This window comes from Ambystoma mexicanum, chromosome 10 (genome assembly GCF_040938575.1).
Source record: "Ambystoma mexicanum isolate Mex_15411 chromosome 10, UKY_AmexF1_1, whole genome shotgun sequence".
NCBI lineage: Eukaryota > Metazoa > Chordata > Amphibia > Caudata > Ambystomatidae > Ambystoma > Ambystoma mexicanum.
In genome coordinates this window covers 383,659,194-383,674,096 of record NC_090932.1, presented here as the reverse complement: position 1 = coordinate 383,674,096, position 14,903 = coordinate 383,659,194, and the positions used below count along the sequence as shown (strand labels likewise).

The 14,903-nt window shown below is 42.5% G+C and overlaps 1 protein-coding gene across 1 annotated transcript in view; it reads left to right on the top strand.

Moving 5' to 3' along the window:
- Window positions 1-1,665: 1,665 nt before the first annotated feature.
- Window positions 1,666-14,903, top strand: part of LOC138492874 (phytanoyl-CoA dioxygenase, peroxisomal-like) — a 302,402-nt gene continuing 289,164 nt past the window's right edge. The window contains exons 1-3 of the mRNA XM_069620196.1: window positions 1,666-1,696; window positions 2,065-2,092; window positions 2,483-2,593. Coding sequence (XP_069476297.1) covers window positions 1,666-1,696; window positions 2,065-2,092; window positions 2,483-2,593 — 170 coding nt within the window. The remainder of the gene's footprint in view (window positions 1,697-2,064; window positions 2,093-2,482; window positions 2,594-14,903) is intronic.

Below are 14,903 nucleotides of genomic sequence, written 5' to 3'. Positions count from 1 at the left end.
TTCACTGAACAATTGAAATAACTATTCATAAAACCTCATTTGTATTTTCTTTTTTTGCTGATGTTGATGGCACAAATATACTCCAAATTGTATACTTCGGGTTTCAGCACAGTTTGAAAAAATCCTCTGTACTGTCCGCTGTCACTGGGGAATTTGGAATCCAAGCCTCCCATAAAGCCACCATGTAAATGAATGGTAGGCCATCAGCCTGTACCACCTGTGAAAGAGAAACATACATACTGTATTTAAATGGACCTGATAAGTGAACAAACCCTACTTGAAAATGCACCCTATATCCTATGGCATAGTTGCCCGTACCAAAGTTACTTCATGGATCAATGAACTTGGGCTTGAAGTGCACACATATTACAAAAGTGAACAAACATGCAATCCATAACGTTTGGGGCACAGAGAAATATTGTTTCTTAGTTGTATGTGAAAGACACATAAAATTAACACTCTGATTACCCAAAAGTGCGGGAAATGTATTCAATTGGCAAACTACATTCATTAGTCAGTGATAGATTAAAGTTATGACACTATAAGAGACAAACATGAAATGTTAGTGGCTTCAGTGGTCAAAATGAAATCACATCTAGAGTACACTTACTCATTACTTGGTTTGTGAGGGTGAACTGTTGTGTGAAGTTCGTGCACAAGCACCATCATAATCCTCAACACGACCTTGTGAGGCAGGATGCCTTGAAGTCGTAAAGCTTGGTAACGCATGGCGGAGGTGGGTCTTCTTCTGATATGTAGGCCGAGCATCCAGAGTTTTCTTTGCAGCAGCAGTTATCCTCCTCGGTTGGCATGACCTTGCAGTGATTGCAGGTACACAAGGTGGAAACGTCTTCCATGCGACTAGACTTAGGCGCAGGATTCAGTGATTCGTCTTCCCAACTGTCGTCCGATGCCTCATCGTTTCCACATTTTTCTCTATCAACTATTTCCACCTCAGAATACTTCGGCTCGTAATGGTAGGGCTGTATTTTTGCCATTATACAACAACATTTTGAAATCAAACGCAAGTAATTATTGAAATCATTAGTAATGCTAATAGTAGTATCTGTTTGCAGGGGCTCTGTGCAAAGAAGATAGCTGAACAGAGCAGAAACAAGTCACAGGCTATACAAAAAAAAAAGACAGTGAAACAATTGAAAAAGCAACTCTGATGTTGTCTGATGAGAAGCGGTCTGTTTATACTTATTGAGGAAAGAGACATGTAGACACGTCATTAGCTGGTGCACAGAGAACATTGACACGAGATGTACATTCACATCGTGCAAAGGGCCATATGCGTCTAGGGATGTCAGTTTCAGGGGCAGGAGATATGATTAAGTGCCGTGAGGGCATTTGAACTTGGGGCGATGCGGCAATGGATAACATTGGCACAAGATGGCCGCTCCCCACTCGTTGATTTAGCAGGTGTAAAAGTAAGGAAAACTAAGGTAAGGTGCATAGGAAATGTTTTTACGATAGATCACAGTTTGCTTAAAACTACATGCCTGAACGCTCAGGAAAATAACATTTTTGAATGCGCTATTCCTTTAAGGGTTTAAGCTTGAGCCCATCTGACTACTCATTGGGCATTCCACAGGAAAAGAAACATTTTAAAAGTAAAATAAAAGCTCTACGTGTGATGAGATATAAGAGAGCAGGGAGCGCATGCTAGCTGCCATTCTGGGGAAATCGGATTGTAACTGAGAAGGAAATACATCAGGTGGTTCTACAGAACTGTAATGTGGCGGAAGAACTATGGGAGACACACTTTTCTGAATTATGCAGCCCCACTCTGTCACTGGCACAAGGCAGAAACCAGTTTGAAGGCTTCTTTTGGGACAACTTAACATATTTTTACAAGTCTAGCGCTGTTCTCAAAGCTACCAATAGTGATTACTTCAGGGTTTAAGAAAAAACATGCATCCAACTGCCTCTTTAATGTACTAACTGGTATACCAAACTTTTGTAGTGAATCTTATTTATTACTTTTGAAGTCTTTTCCCTAACACCATGAAGTCCAATTTACTAAATCTTTTTCATCTAATTTTCATTTTTCCTTTTAAGTTTCAAATGCTCCCTTGCTTGTTGAAAGGTTTGATATATTTCTCCTTCTCTGTCTACAGTGCTGTTGTAGACACCTCCCACCAAATTGCCAGCCTGGTGGTGGTCGGTTCCCAGATATATGCTTGTGGATATTCCCGGCTGGAATACAATCCTTGGTACCATTTACCAAGAACTAGGAGCTTAACCATAACCTTTATTCTCCTTATTCCATAACAGATGCTGAAATGGTAACTGGATCTTATAGGCATTGAACAAATATGGTTGCAAGGATGTTTGAAAACAAGTCATCACTTTATATGTGATATGCCTTGTACATGCAAAAACCTATATCCAATGCCTTTGTTCTACTGTTTTAACTTGCTTGACTGAACCTTTCGGACACTGTATTATTCAATTGTCTTCCATCGTGATCCCATAGATATACCGTTGACAACAACCTGCTGTCCCTGGACCAGAGACTCCAGTACGAGGAAAATGGATTTCTTATTGTTAGAAATCTGGTTTCAAATGAAGACATTGAAGAATTCAGGTAAACCACATACGCAATTTCTGTTAAAGGCATTGGGCGGCTTGTCAGATTTTACAAAATGTGTGCAAGGGGTTGGGTAGGCCTCCATTTTGTGGCAATATTGCCAACTCCCTGTTCTAGACCCACATTTTGGTCTTTGTCACAGATGGCCTCAAGAACACACCAACTCTCGAAGACGGTTAAAGTTTTTTTTTTTAAATGTTTGATTAGAGATTGCTAAGAGCTGTCCTCTCTCATCTCCATGAGCTTTCAGCTCGCTAGCCCAGGTGTCACTAAACCCCAAGGTGGCCGCTAGAGATTGGTGACCCCTGCTATCTAAGATCTGGCTGGCTAGTGGCGAGGGCCTAAAGGTAAATTGCGTCATCTCTCTTACTCCCCCTGGGATCTTCTAGCTGGATCCTAACATGGGTTCCCACACAAAGAATGGTTTTAAGAAGTGTTGCCGTCTAGTTTCACTCAGTACGTACCTCACACGCTCTTGTACTCCCCGCCCTGATATTCTTTCCTTCCTTTCTCTTACTACCAATGTCTTCCTCCTTCTCCTCCTGGCCTCGTTCCCTCCATCTTTTTCATCTCTCTGTCCCTCTGATACTCTTCTGTCTATTGCTAGACTCTGTCGCCCTTCACTATTGCCTTCTCTCTCTACTAGTCATCACCCTCCACTCTACTCTCTACTACACTATCCTCACACTACTCCCACTACACTCTCCTCCCTTTACTCTGTAGTGCTGTCTGTACTATACTCTCCTCCCACTAGCCCCTACTACATGCTCCTCCTACTACTCCTTCCTTCAGTCTTCTCCCACTGCTGCCCACGGTACATTCTACTCCACCCCTCCTTCTCCCACAGTCAAGTCACTGTCTCATTTACCTTTATCACTCAGCCTCTGTCTCCCCATTAGCCTCTCTCACTCACCTTACTTACCATACAGGCATTCTCACACCTAAGTACTACTTTCTCTCACTAACCAATGCCTCACCTTGCATACGCTCTCGGTTATCTTCCTACATCCTCTGCTGCACCATCCTTCCTCCACCTGGTCTTTCGGTCTGCCTCCTGATATGATATGATATGGCATTTGTAACGCGCCTATACACAAGTGTTTCAGGAGTGTTTCCTGGACCTCCCCTGCACAACCCACACTGCCCTGTGCCCTGCATCCCCTTTTATTCATATCATATGATATGATATGATATATGATATGATATGATATGATATGATATGATAGGTTATTTATGACACACTTAATACCCAGAGGTTTCTAAACGCGGACCCGGGATCAAACCTGTGTTGCTCCGTGTCGTCTTGCTTCCAAGGCGAGCGTGTTGCAGCTGAGCCATCCTCCTGAGACATCCCCCTCCCAATGGTTCTGGTGCCCACCTGGATCCCAAGGCCAACCGCTAGCTTGTTCTCCCGTAGGAGTTGGGTTACAGAGTTTGGGAATATATAAAGCCTCTTTAAGTCCTGCCTCCTTTTTGTACACAGAGCCAATGTTAACCTTCAATCATGTTCCATGTGGGAGGGGCAACTGAATTGCAGTTCACTTGTTTGCCGTACATTGGCGGCTCTCACTGGTGGCTTGCGCCTTCCCTCACTGCCACATGGACCTCTGGGCTCTGTACACCTGGAATAGAAGAAAGACAACAGTGGCCAGAACGGAGCATGGCAATTAGGGGGCTAGCAAAAGTGCCATTTGACAATTGCGTCCAGGTACATATAGAAATACCTGAGACTGGGGCCTCCCAACCCCCTCACCCCACCACTGGAGCCGGACTGGATTCTGGTAAACACCATGGAAGGCCTCCTGCCCCAGGATGAGAGGAGTACCCATCCCTCCTTGACTGGGTCTTGTCCTTTGACCTTGTCATACCTTTCATGAAGTTCCAACTACTGCATAATTAATTAAGTTCATCTTTTGCAGCTTTGGCGGGTTCTTGTGTACTATCAACCGAGCCAACTGGATTCTCTCCCCCAAAGCGTGTTTGAATATTCATGAGGGGGGTGTTTTAGAGTTGGAGGCCTTTGTGAGTGTGGTGAAACACCAGCGGTTCAGAACAGGGTATAGTCCCTGGCAGGAGTTTTTGTCAGTAGCTGGGAAAAACTCGAAGCGATGTACTTTAAAGCAAGTCAAGGCATGCAATCTTACCTGGCCGAAGGGAAAGGCTCTTGAGTCAGAGGTGGTGAATTCCAGATCTTTACCCTCTTTAATAATAATAATAATAATAATGTAGCATTTATATAGCACTACAAAACCTCAGGTATCTGAGTGCTGCTTATTATTACCCACAGTGTGTGGTGCTCATTTGTCGACCTCGGAAGGGTGAGTTTGGCCTTGCCAGGATTCGAACCTGCTTCAGGAAGTTCGGCACAGATACCAAAGCGAGTGCTCTACTTGCTGTGCTCTTTGACCAGTACATTGATTTGAAGAGCTTTACATTGGGCCCGGGTCCCATTAATAAAATAAACTCACCTGCAGACATAAACTGTTAATTCTGGCACGACTAAACATACTGACTGTCCAAAAAGGATGAGTTGGATGAAGGTGTCATGTAAATGCAGGTGTAAGATGGGGTTTGATGAGGATCTGGCCCCCCTTTCTCTTTATCTGTCCACATTATCATAATGTGAGGAAGGAATTGTAAAAAACACATTTTAGGAGTAGCCATATTAGGTATGTTCAGGAAGCAGTGCCTATTATTTAAAAATGTGAGATTATTCCTTTTTTATATAATTTGGCTGAATTTATGAAGAGAGCCTTAAATTTGAGACTGCATATTTTGCATAATACAGGTGAATAGACCTTCTATGTTTCTGTCCCCATGGGAGTATATCAGACTGTTTGGTTTTAAACCTTTTAATGTCTGAGCTTAAAGATTTTAAACTGTGTTTCATGTTGTTTTATTCATCATGTTTGTTTGATTGTGTTTTTTATGATAATGGTGAAATCCAAAATAAACATTGATTGATTGGATTCTCTCCCCAAAGCATGTTTATATATTTACGAATGGGGATGTTTTAGTTTATGGGTATTGTCCCGACTCTGTTATTTCAAGTTCCACGCCCTCTATCTCCCTCACTGAAAATAGTGGCGGGGGGGGGGGCTGGCTGTGGTATTTTGGTTATGTTGAAATATCAATAAAATGATTAAAGTTAAAATAAATTGAACACCATTGCCTGGCAAAATCTCTTTCTTATCAGATGCCAAAGACTATTTCTTCATGCATGAACTTTGTGTTGCTGTGAGGGGTCAGAAATGCGAGAGACGAACAGCAGAGTTTTCTGACAAGTAGCCATTTTATTAAACAATATGGGTGAGACGGATGCCTAACTATCCCCAGCCTAACAAGGGTTTCCCCATCTGTCAAACTAAGACTAAAGAAAAATGATCTAATATCCAAACATATCTGCTTTCACACTCATACATACAACAAAATCATACAGGGATTATATGGCTGTTTATATTCAAACAGACATTTGATAAACATGTATCCTTGTCACGGCGGTCAGATTCCCTTCGGCAGAGTCAATTCAGGATATTTCAAACCAAAGTTCAAATCAAGAAAGCTCTTTTCAATAGCCAAGTTCCAGCCGAAGTATAACACAAAGTTCCTTTTCATTCCATAAGTCCTTCACTTGGCAAGTGGAATGCTTTATTTTCAAACAGGTTTCCTCACTAAACAATAGTCAAAGTGTCCACCAACCTCTGCTCGACAACCAGAAAGACTTTGGGCCTCATTACGACATCGGCGGTAACCATGCCGCTGTTGGCGGCATGGCTGCTGCCGAAATCGGGTCCGGGTTCCCAGAATGGGGAATTACTGGGCCATTCTGAGTTCAGAGGGCCTGGTAATTCCTCCCTCCAGGAACCCATGCCCGGACCTTCCCCATCCCCATCTGTGCCCGCATAGGGCTCAATGGGAATGGGAGAGGGTGCAAACAACAGGCCGATTACGAGAGGCCCATTGTTTGCTCCCTCTTCCCCTCGCGGGACCCAGTAAGGACGCCTGGTTTGACCAGGCGTTACTTACCGGGTCCCGCGAGGGGAGCTTGTAATGAGGTGCAACGGGTTTAACGGGTCCGCCTCCTTTAGTGGAGCCCGTTAACCCGTTCCGCCTCAGCCGTAATGAGGCCCTTTGTGTTTGCACATCCAATCAGTATTCAATATAATTATTCTCTTCTTTGAATATCATTTACTTTTCCTCAATTCACATTCATTTTCATAAGCAACACGGTTTAGTCAGGAGGGTTTTACAACAGTTCATCAGAACATCAGACAGCTATCCTGATTGCAAAAGGTGTCCCATTTATGGAACTCAATAGAATAAATGGTCCCTGAGGGGCGATATATAGGGGTCAGTTGCTCACTATATGGGCAGCTCTTTACCTTGCTCTTGTTGTATGCTCCGAATGACAAACAAGACACTTTTTTGAATGCCCTGGTTGCAGATATATGCCCATTTGTTGAGTGCCATTTACTGTTTGGTTGGGATTTTAATGTGGTCCCGGACCTCTAAAAACACATGCCCCCTCACAGGTGGATTTTAAAAATGCCCTTGCCTTGCTCCATCTCTTTAAAACTCTGGTGGTGGTGGATATATAGAGAATCCTACTTCCAGGGGAGCGTGACTATACACATTTCTCCCATGTGCCTTCTCTAGTATGGATCTCTTGTTGACTACCCTGCAGGTTGTACCATGTTCAGACAAAGTGGTGTTCGGTGCAAGGATTCTATCTGATCACGCACCGGTCATAATGGACATGACAATTCAGAATCTGCCCTTCCCCATGAACCCCCAAAGGAAATTTTATGACCCCATTCTTAGTTACATGGCTCACCAGGATGATATTGCAAAGGCAATATCTAATTACTTTCGCGGCGTGACGATTTGGGGCACATTGTAAGCTGTCCTCTGAGTTGAACTGATTGCCCAGTCCTCAGTCTATATCAAATGCAGGAAGGCGCTAAAAGTTGACCTAGATGTTATACCAACTAATGCTGAATCAGACCATAACAAGAAGTTCACTCCCAAAATACGACAACGCCTAAGGCTGGCCCAGAATAAGCTGGCGGCACACCTGGCGGAGGAACCGGCCCAATCACCGGCTAGAACAAAATAAGGGTACTACGCAAAAGGCAATTAGCCTAATCAATACCTTGTGAGGAAATTAGTGGGAATCAAAAATAGAAATGTGGTGATGGAAGTGAACGACCCAACGGGATGGTACAATATGGAGAGGATACCAAGTTGTAGTTAATGAAAGACTATCTTAAGGAAACAATTGTGGCCAGAACTTGCTCCAAATCTTAGCAGAGGCAGTACATTGGAAAGGCAAAGCTTCTGCATCTATTAGACGTGGACAAGGTGCACTTAGTCCGCTGGATCAGTATAGATGAAATTGATGTGGTGATTGAATCCCTTTAATCATGAGCGCTGGGTCCAGATGGATAAACCCCAGTTTTACAAAACATTTTGGGTCTAACTGCTTAAACCCCTCACTAAACTATTCAACTCATTCCTTCATGCAGAACGAGTGACAAAAACAATTGAGGGTAACGAGGCTACAGGGCTAGCCACTGCAAAGCGTGGTGTTTTTTTTTTCGTTCCTTGGAGGGGGCGGAGACCACTCGCGATCACGTGACCTATCACGTGAGGGGAAATCTGGTTGAAAACGCACCCGCGTTCAGGCGAGCGCTGCGTTTGTTCAACACAAACAAGACTTGCTGCTGGAGACAACGAGGCTACAGGGCTAGCCACTGCAAAGCGTGGTGTTTTTTTTTTCGTTCCTTGGAGGGGGCGGAGACCACTCGCGATCACGTGACCTACCACATGAGGGAAATCTGGTTGAAAACGCACCCGCACTCACCCTCGCGGCGTTGAGCCCGGCAGGAGTAGAGGGCAACGGCTGTTGTGCGGCAGTTAGGCGCTGACAGCTCGACAGCTCGACTGGAGACTAAGGAACGGGAGACTGCGGAGGAAATCCCTCCTTGATCCCGATCAGGAGCTAAAGGTAAGTCCAATTAACATTGTAAAAAGGACCCTGGTAAAAGAGTGTGCAGCGAGGTCCAAACAAACACTGTAAATCTTATATGGTGCTTGCTGGGCACTTCAAGAATTGAACTATCAGATAATGTCAGCAGCAATGAGGGGGTCCACGAATAAAGCCAATACACGTGCTCAAGCTAAGAGAGGTCTGAACGCGACGTCCACTACTAAAGGAAATTCTATTGACATGGATAGAGCTCGCAATCAGTCCTATGCAGCTGCTAATGCCCAGGTAGCCGCTATTTTGGCTAGTAAGAGCGTCACTACCCAAGCTAACAGCCCCAGGATGATATCTAACACTATAACCACTGGGCAGCAGCAGCACTCCAGTACTGAGGCACCCAGGTCTACTGGATCTCATGAACATATGGGAACTGTGTGGCCGAGAAGGGAAGAATCCACTAATGACTTGATGGATACTTTCGATCTAGGAAGTGACTCTGAAAGTGACGAAGACCAAGAGCGGGACGAGGCTATCGAGAAGGAAAATAAAGACGGGCTTGAGATGGAAAAAGAGGTGCAATCTGAGAACAGCAGGGAGTTGCAAGGGGCAAAGTACATCGGATCCCCAGAATCGTATGGAAAGAAAACCAGAACAACCATGGAAATAGAAAAAAAGATGCAGGTGGTCGAGACACAGAGAAGGAACAGCGAATCTGAAGGAATCCAATTAGGAACAAAGAGTGCCGAAGTCTGCACTGCTATGATACACCAGGTTCTGGGTGACCAACCATCTCCAAATACCACCTTCTTCGGGGATAGGCCAGAGGACCAAATACGTGACCCAGCTCAAATGATTCAAGAGAAGAACACAAGCCTAACGAAGATACAAAGAGCGGCAGCCAAGGTTGAGCACTTAAAATCGAGTTCATCACTAAAACTATTGGCTTGGACAAAGGTAGCTGAAATGCATAAACCAGAGTTAAACAAAATAGAAATGACAACATCCACGAGCAAAGGAGATGACCAAACGATCAAATTACTACAAGACACAAGGTGTTCACTTGATAAACTAAACACAAAAGAACACCCTACTGCGTTAGAGAAAATGGAGGGTACTAGGGTGATGTGGTCACCACCTAATGAATGGATGGAAAGCTCTACATTACCAACGACGCTACCACAAAATATTTTAAATTCAGGAGAAAGAAGGAATTCAGTCGAGATTGTGGATCAAGTGATAAAAGATCTAGCAAAAATGAATGCAAAACTGATGCAAACCCGAAGGCTATCTCAAATAAGCACCAACGAGGGAAATCCACTATCTGCAGAGCTATACTATCCTAAGCATAGGAGTATCCATGAAGTAATGACCTTAGAAACAAACTCGCCAGCATTTGAATCTCGAAACGAGGATATCATAGTGTCTCAAAAGAGAAGTCGCAGAAGAGAAAGTTCCGAAAGTGAGGATCGTAGTCTGAGGAAAAGACTAAAAGGTCAAAGAGAAGAGAAAAGTAGGGGAAGAAATACATCTGGTGAGATTCATCCACCGCAAAGGTCCAAACGTCGTGCCACCTTAATTCCATCCATGGAATCGGATGATGAAGATGGTACAACAACTATGAGAAAAGAAAATTGGCGTAAACCTAGGGAGACACCCCCGAAGAGAATAAACAATACAGATGAAACATCGACTTTTGTTGAAACAATAATATCGAAGCTAAGTCCAATTCTGATGTCTGCCGCAACAATAGCTGGTGCGCCTCTGATGAAGCTGTATGAGAACCTAAATGAGAACTATAGAGACCAAACGACTTTGATCGCTCTACTAAACTCTAAAATGATCAAACTAGAGACAGATCTTAAGGAAATGACCTCTGAGATTGTGGTAGCCAAACGAGGGAATGATATTTCACTAATGGCTCTAAAAGAATCTCTAAGAAATAACTCTGAAGATAAGAAACTTCTAGCAGAAGTGACAAGGCAAGCCCTTACGCTACTACAGAACGAATGAGAAAGAAGGAGAGACTTAAATACAACGCAGGTCCCAAAAACAGTACAAATAAGCCAGACCTCAGTGATCGACCTAGAGACATTAGAGATACCCGAGAAATCTGGAGAAATTAAGCAACTGTCTGAAAAAAAAAGAAAGAAGCGGAGATAAGGGTACCACAAAAGAACTGCTGTTATGATGAGGAGTTCGAAATTAGGCACGATGACAGTGATTGCGGAAGGATGGAATGTAATGGTGTGGAGATCGTACAGAAAACAAGGCCTTGCTCTTCGACTGTCTCAACGAAACCTATAGGAAAAGAAGCTGAGAAAAGTAAACAGCAAAACGAAAAAGAAGTAGATAAAGAGCAAGCTCTCCCACCACCCAATCCACCTGAAACGTCTAAATCCACTGATACAAATTCAATGAATCTGGGAAGTAAGTCTGTAATTGAATCTGGAAAAAAGAATGAGAGGGAGTGGTACGATATATTTGAAAACCAGAAAATCTGTGCAGGAGTGAACAAAGTACAGCCAGAAAACCTGACTGAAGACAATAGGTCACCAACAGGGAGTACAACTGAGCTGGATGCGGAAGACTCAGAAGGTGACGAGGAGGAATTGCTGAACATGTCAACTTACAGTGTGTCTGACGCTGAAGAAAATAAGGATGATAATAGAGTAGTGAAAACTACCGAAAACGGAAGTAACACTGGACAAGATGATTGTGAGTCAGAGGCAAGCCCGCAGAAACCATCTATGGAAGGAGATGAACAAGAGAAAGAAGATGAAATGTCAAGTAAAAGAGTGATTTCGTGGCCGGAAACACCAAAAAAAATGCAATCTACAGTAAAGAAAATTATAAAAAAGGTGGAAGACTCAAAAACCTTTCTCACGTTAGAAGAGAAAAGGCTAAAGAGCTTGTTGAAGCAGGGAAATCCATCTAAGACTAAGGAAGTTACAAAAAATCCCATATTAGATGAGCAGGAGAACAATACGTGCGGTACTGAGCTCCTGAAAGAAAATCCACAACAATTCCAAAGAGATGTCGGAGTACCGAGAAGGAATGCCGAAGAGTCCGTTAAATTAAGAAATTCTAATTCGATTGTTGATAACAAAACGACACGAAAAAATCACCAGTATAGACTACTGGTTGAGAAAATTGAGGGAAGAAAAGGAGATACCCCACTAAACCGGTACGCCATTTTACAGATATTCCAAAAAATCCCTGTATTAAGAGCAATAAAGAGTGCTCGGATTGATCGTGTGGAAATTATGGCTGAGATGAACCAGAAATTTGTACTCCTACACATCAACGATAAAAAAGATGTAGAACTGATTATGATGAGCGAGAGACAACTTCTGGAAGTTGGATATCAAGTGTACGAAGTAGACAACACCTTAAGGAGAAGCGATGAAGCAAAAACGAAAGAACAAAAAGCACAAAAAATAATCGAGAAAGATCTAGTGGAAATTAAACCAATTGAAAAAAGTGTAATAAAGGAGTACGTGTCCAACACTAAGTTTAAAGATACAGAAATGGAGACTGAAGTAGTAGGTCCTCCTGATGATATAAAGATGAAGAAAATTAAAATAACAGTGGATAACCGCGAAAAGCCAGGTTCAGTGAACTCTCACTACCCGGAAGTAAACTCCGAAGAGGATGAAAAGAAAAAATGGTCTTGGTTGGCAAAATCGTTGAACTCAACAATGAGAAGCTAATGCTATGACGAGATAGGGACATTGGTGATAGCCTCATGGAACACCAGAGGATTTTCACATCTCCTAGGATCGCCACCTGAATCAATACAAAAGGCAGACTTGATATGTTTGCAAGAGACATGGATCTCTGATTTACCATGTGTAGACGGTTATGAAGTAGTGATAAATCCAGCTATAAAACAAAAAAAAGGACGACCTATGTCATGTCAACTGACTTTAATTAAAAGAACGTGTGGACTAAGAATAAAATTGGCCCGTAACTTGTCACCATTCCTTCAGGAGGTTTGCGTAGAACAAATAGAGTCCACTGAGAAGTTGGACCAACTATATATATTAAATATATACTGGAATACGACTCCAAATTGCAACCAAAAGTTTGAAGACGATATTATTGAAGCCATAGACACAATTAAAACAGAAGACTCAAAGGCACTAATTATCCTATGTGGAGACTTCAATAGGAAATTTATTGACCTAGACCAACGAAAAACAACGAAGATCAACGGGGAGAGACTTAAAAATGAATGTTGGCTAGAAGAGATGACAAATAGAAATTTGTCAATGCTTAATGGATCAACAAAAGGGGATATTCCATCCAAACCAACCTGGGAAAGAGGAACTCAGCAATCTATTTTAGACTACATCTTTGTCTCGGAGAACATACTACATGAAATAGTCTCCTTCACAGTCACTAAAAACATCCAACGTGATCATAATATTACATCAATGGAATGGAAACGGAGAAAAGTAGAAAAAAGGGAACAATGGAGATGTGACATATCAGTGGAACCTGGGCGGAATAGACTAAGAATAAAGAAACAAAATATTAAGGTGATATCTGAACAACTGCAAAGATCCCAGGAGCAAGGTCTGATTGAGGCAATTGAATACCAGCATTTATTGGAAATTTATAAATCCAAAAAAAAAAGGTTTTGAGGAACCAAAACTTCTTCAAACATAAGTACGACCCAAAAGTGGCGAAAAAAAAGAGGGAACTGAGGAAAACATTAAGATCGATTAACGCCACTAAAGGAGTAGCAAACCAAAACCAGACAAAAAAAGCGAGAAACCAATATAACAACTGGCACAAGTTACACAGAGCTAAGATGGAGCAAAATGACGCTGAGACAATCCTGGAGGTTCTGAACCAAAGGAACTCAAGGGGATTCTGGACCTTAATAAATGAATCGTCCAACTCAGAAAAAGCGATCATAACAAATATGGTAACGGAAAAGAATTGGGAGTGCTACTACAAAAATTTGTTTAAAAGAAGGAAAGGAACAAGTACAGTGGAAATCCACACAAAAGTACCATGGGACTTACAAATAGATAGAATGGACATTCGAACCTCAATTGCAAACAGCAGTAGATCCAGAGCCGCTGGACCTGACGGCCTCTCGAATGCTGGTTAAAAGAAAACATCAATGAATGGTCGGAATTATGTGATATCCTGTTTAAGGCGATAATAAAAGAAGGAAGGATTCCAACAACTTGGAAATCGGGAATCATTGTCCCAATATTCAAGAAAGGCTTACGGTCTGATCCAGCAAACTACCGTCCCATCGCCCTCCTTGACGTAATAGGTAAAGTGTTTGCAACTCAGCTCCGGAAACAACTCACACTGTGGATTAATCACGAAAGAATCTATGATGAACCAGAGTCTGGGTTCGTAAAGGGAGTGGGTTGCAGCACTAACCTTCTAATATTAAACCTACTAAAAATAGACGCCATTCGATCAGGCCAGAAAATCTATCTGGCATTCATTGACATGGCAAACGCGTTTGATGGAGTAAACAGGGAAATCCTATGGTGTAATTTAAAGAAGAGAGGCTGCGACGAGAGTTTAATTGCAGCAATTAAAGAACTTTACTCCGACACCCACATCCAAATAAGGCTAGACAAAGAAGGAAATCTGTCTAATCCAATTCCCACAGAAAGGGGAGTAAAACAGGGTTGCCCATTAGGGGCGACCCTGTTTAACTTCTACATCTCGGAAGTAGGAAAAGCCCTGGCAAACGTGACTTCATTTCCGCCAACCATCAATGGATTCCAACTGCATCATATCTTATATGCAGACGATATGGTGATCTTAGACCGTACACCAATCGGTCTACAGAGAAAATTGTCTGCATTGAAGATTTATTCAGAAGAACTTGGGCTAGAGATAAATGCAGCCAAATCCGAAATCCTAGTCCTGGAGAACAAAAGAGGAAGGAAATCGTGCAAGTATAGATCAAGTTGGTTTGTGGGATCAAAGAAGCTGGAAAAAGTGCAATTTACAAAATACCTGGGCACAATAATCAACTCCAGCATAAATGACGAACCAATGGTAAAAAAAATTCTAAATAGCTGCAGACAATTAACCTCACAAAGAATCGTAATGCAGAAGAAATTTGGGAAATTCACGTGTGAGCCAGTGAGAAAATGTTACCAAAATAAAATCACACCGATCTTGATTTATGGTGCAGAGAACATGTTTGGCTGTGACCACAAGATATGGTCCAGGTGTGAAGGTTTCTTCTGGAAAAAACTTCTCCAAATACCACAAAGTACACCGACTGTGTGTGTTCTATATGAAGTAGGAATATGCGCTCTGAACGTAAGGATTACA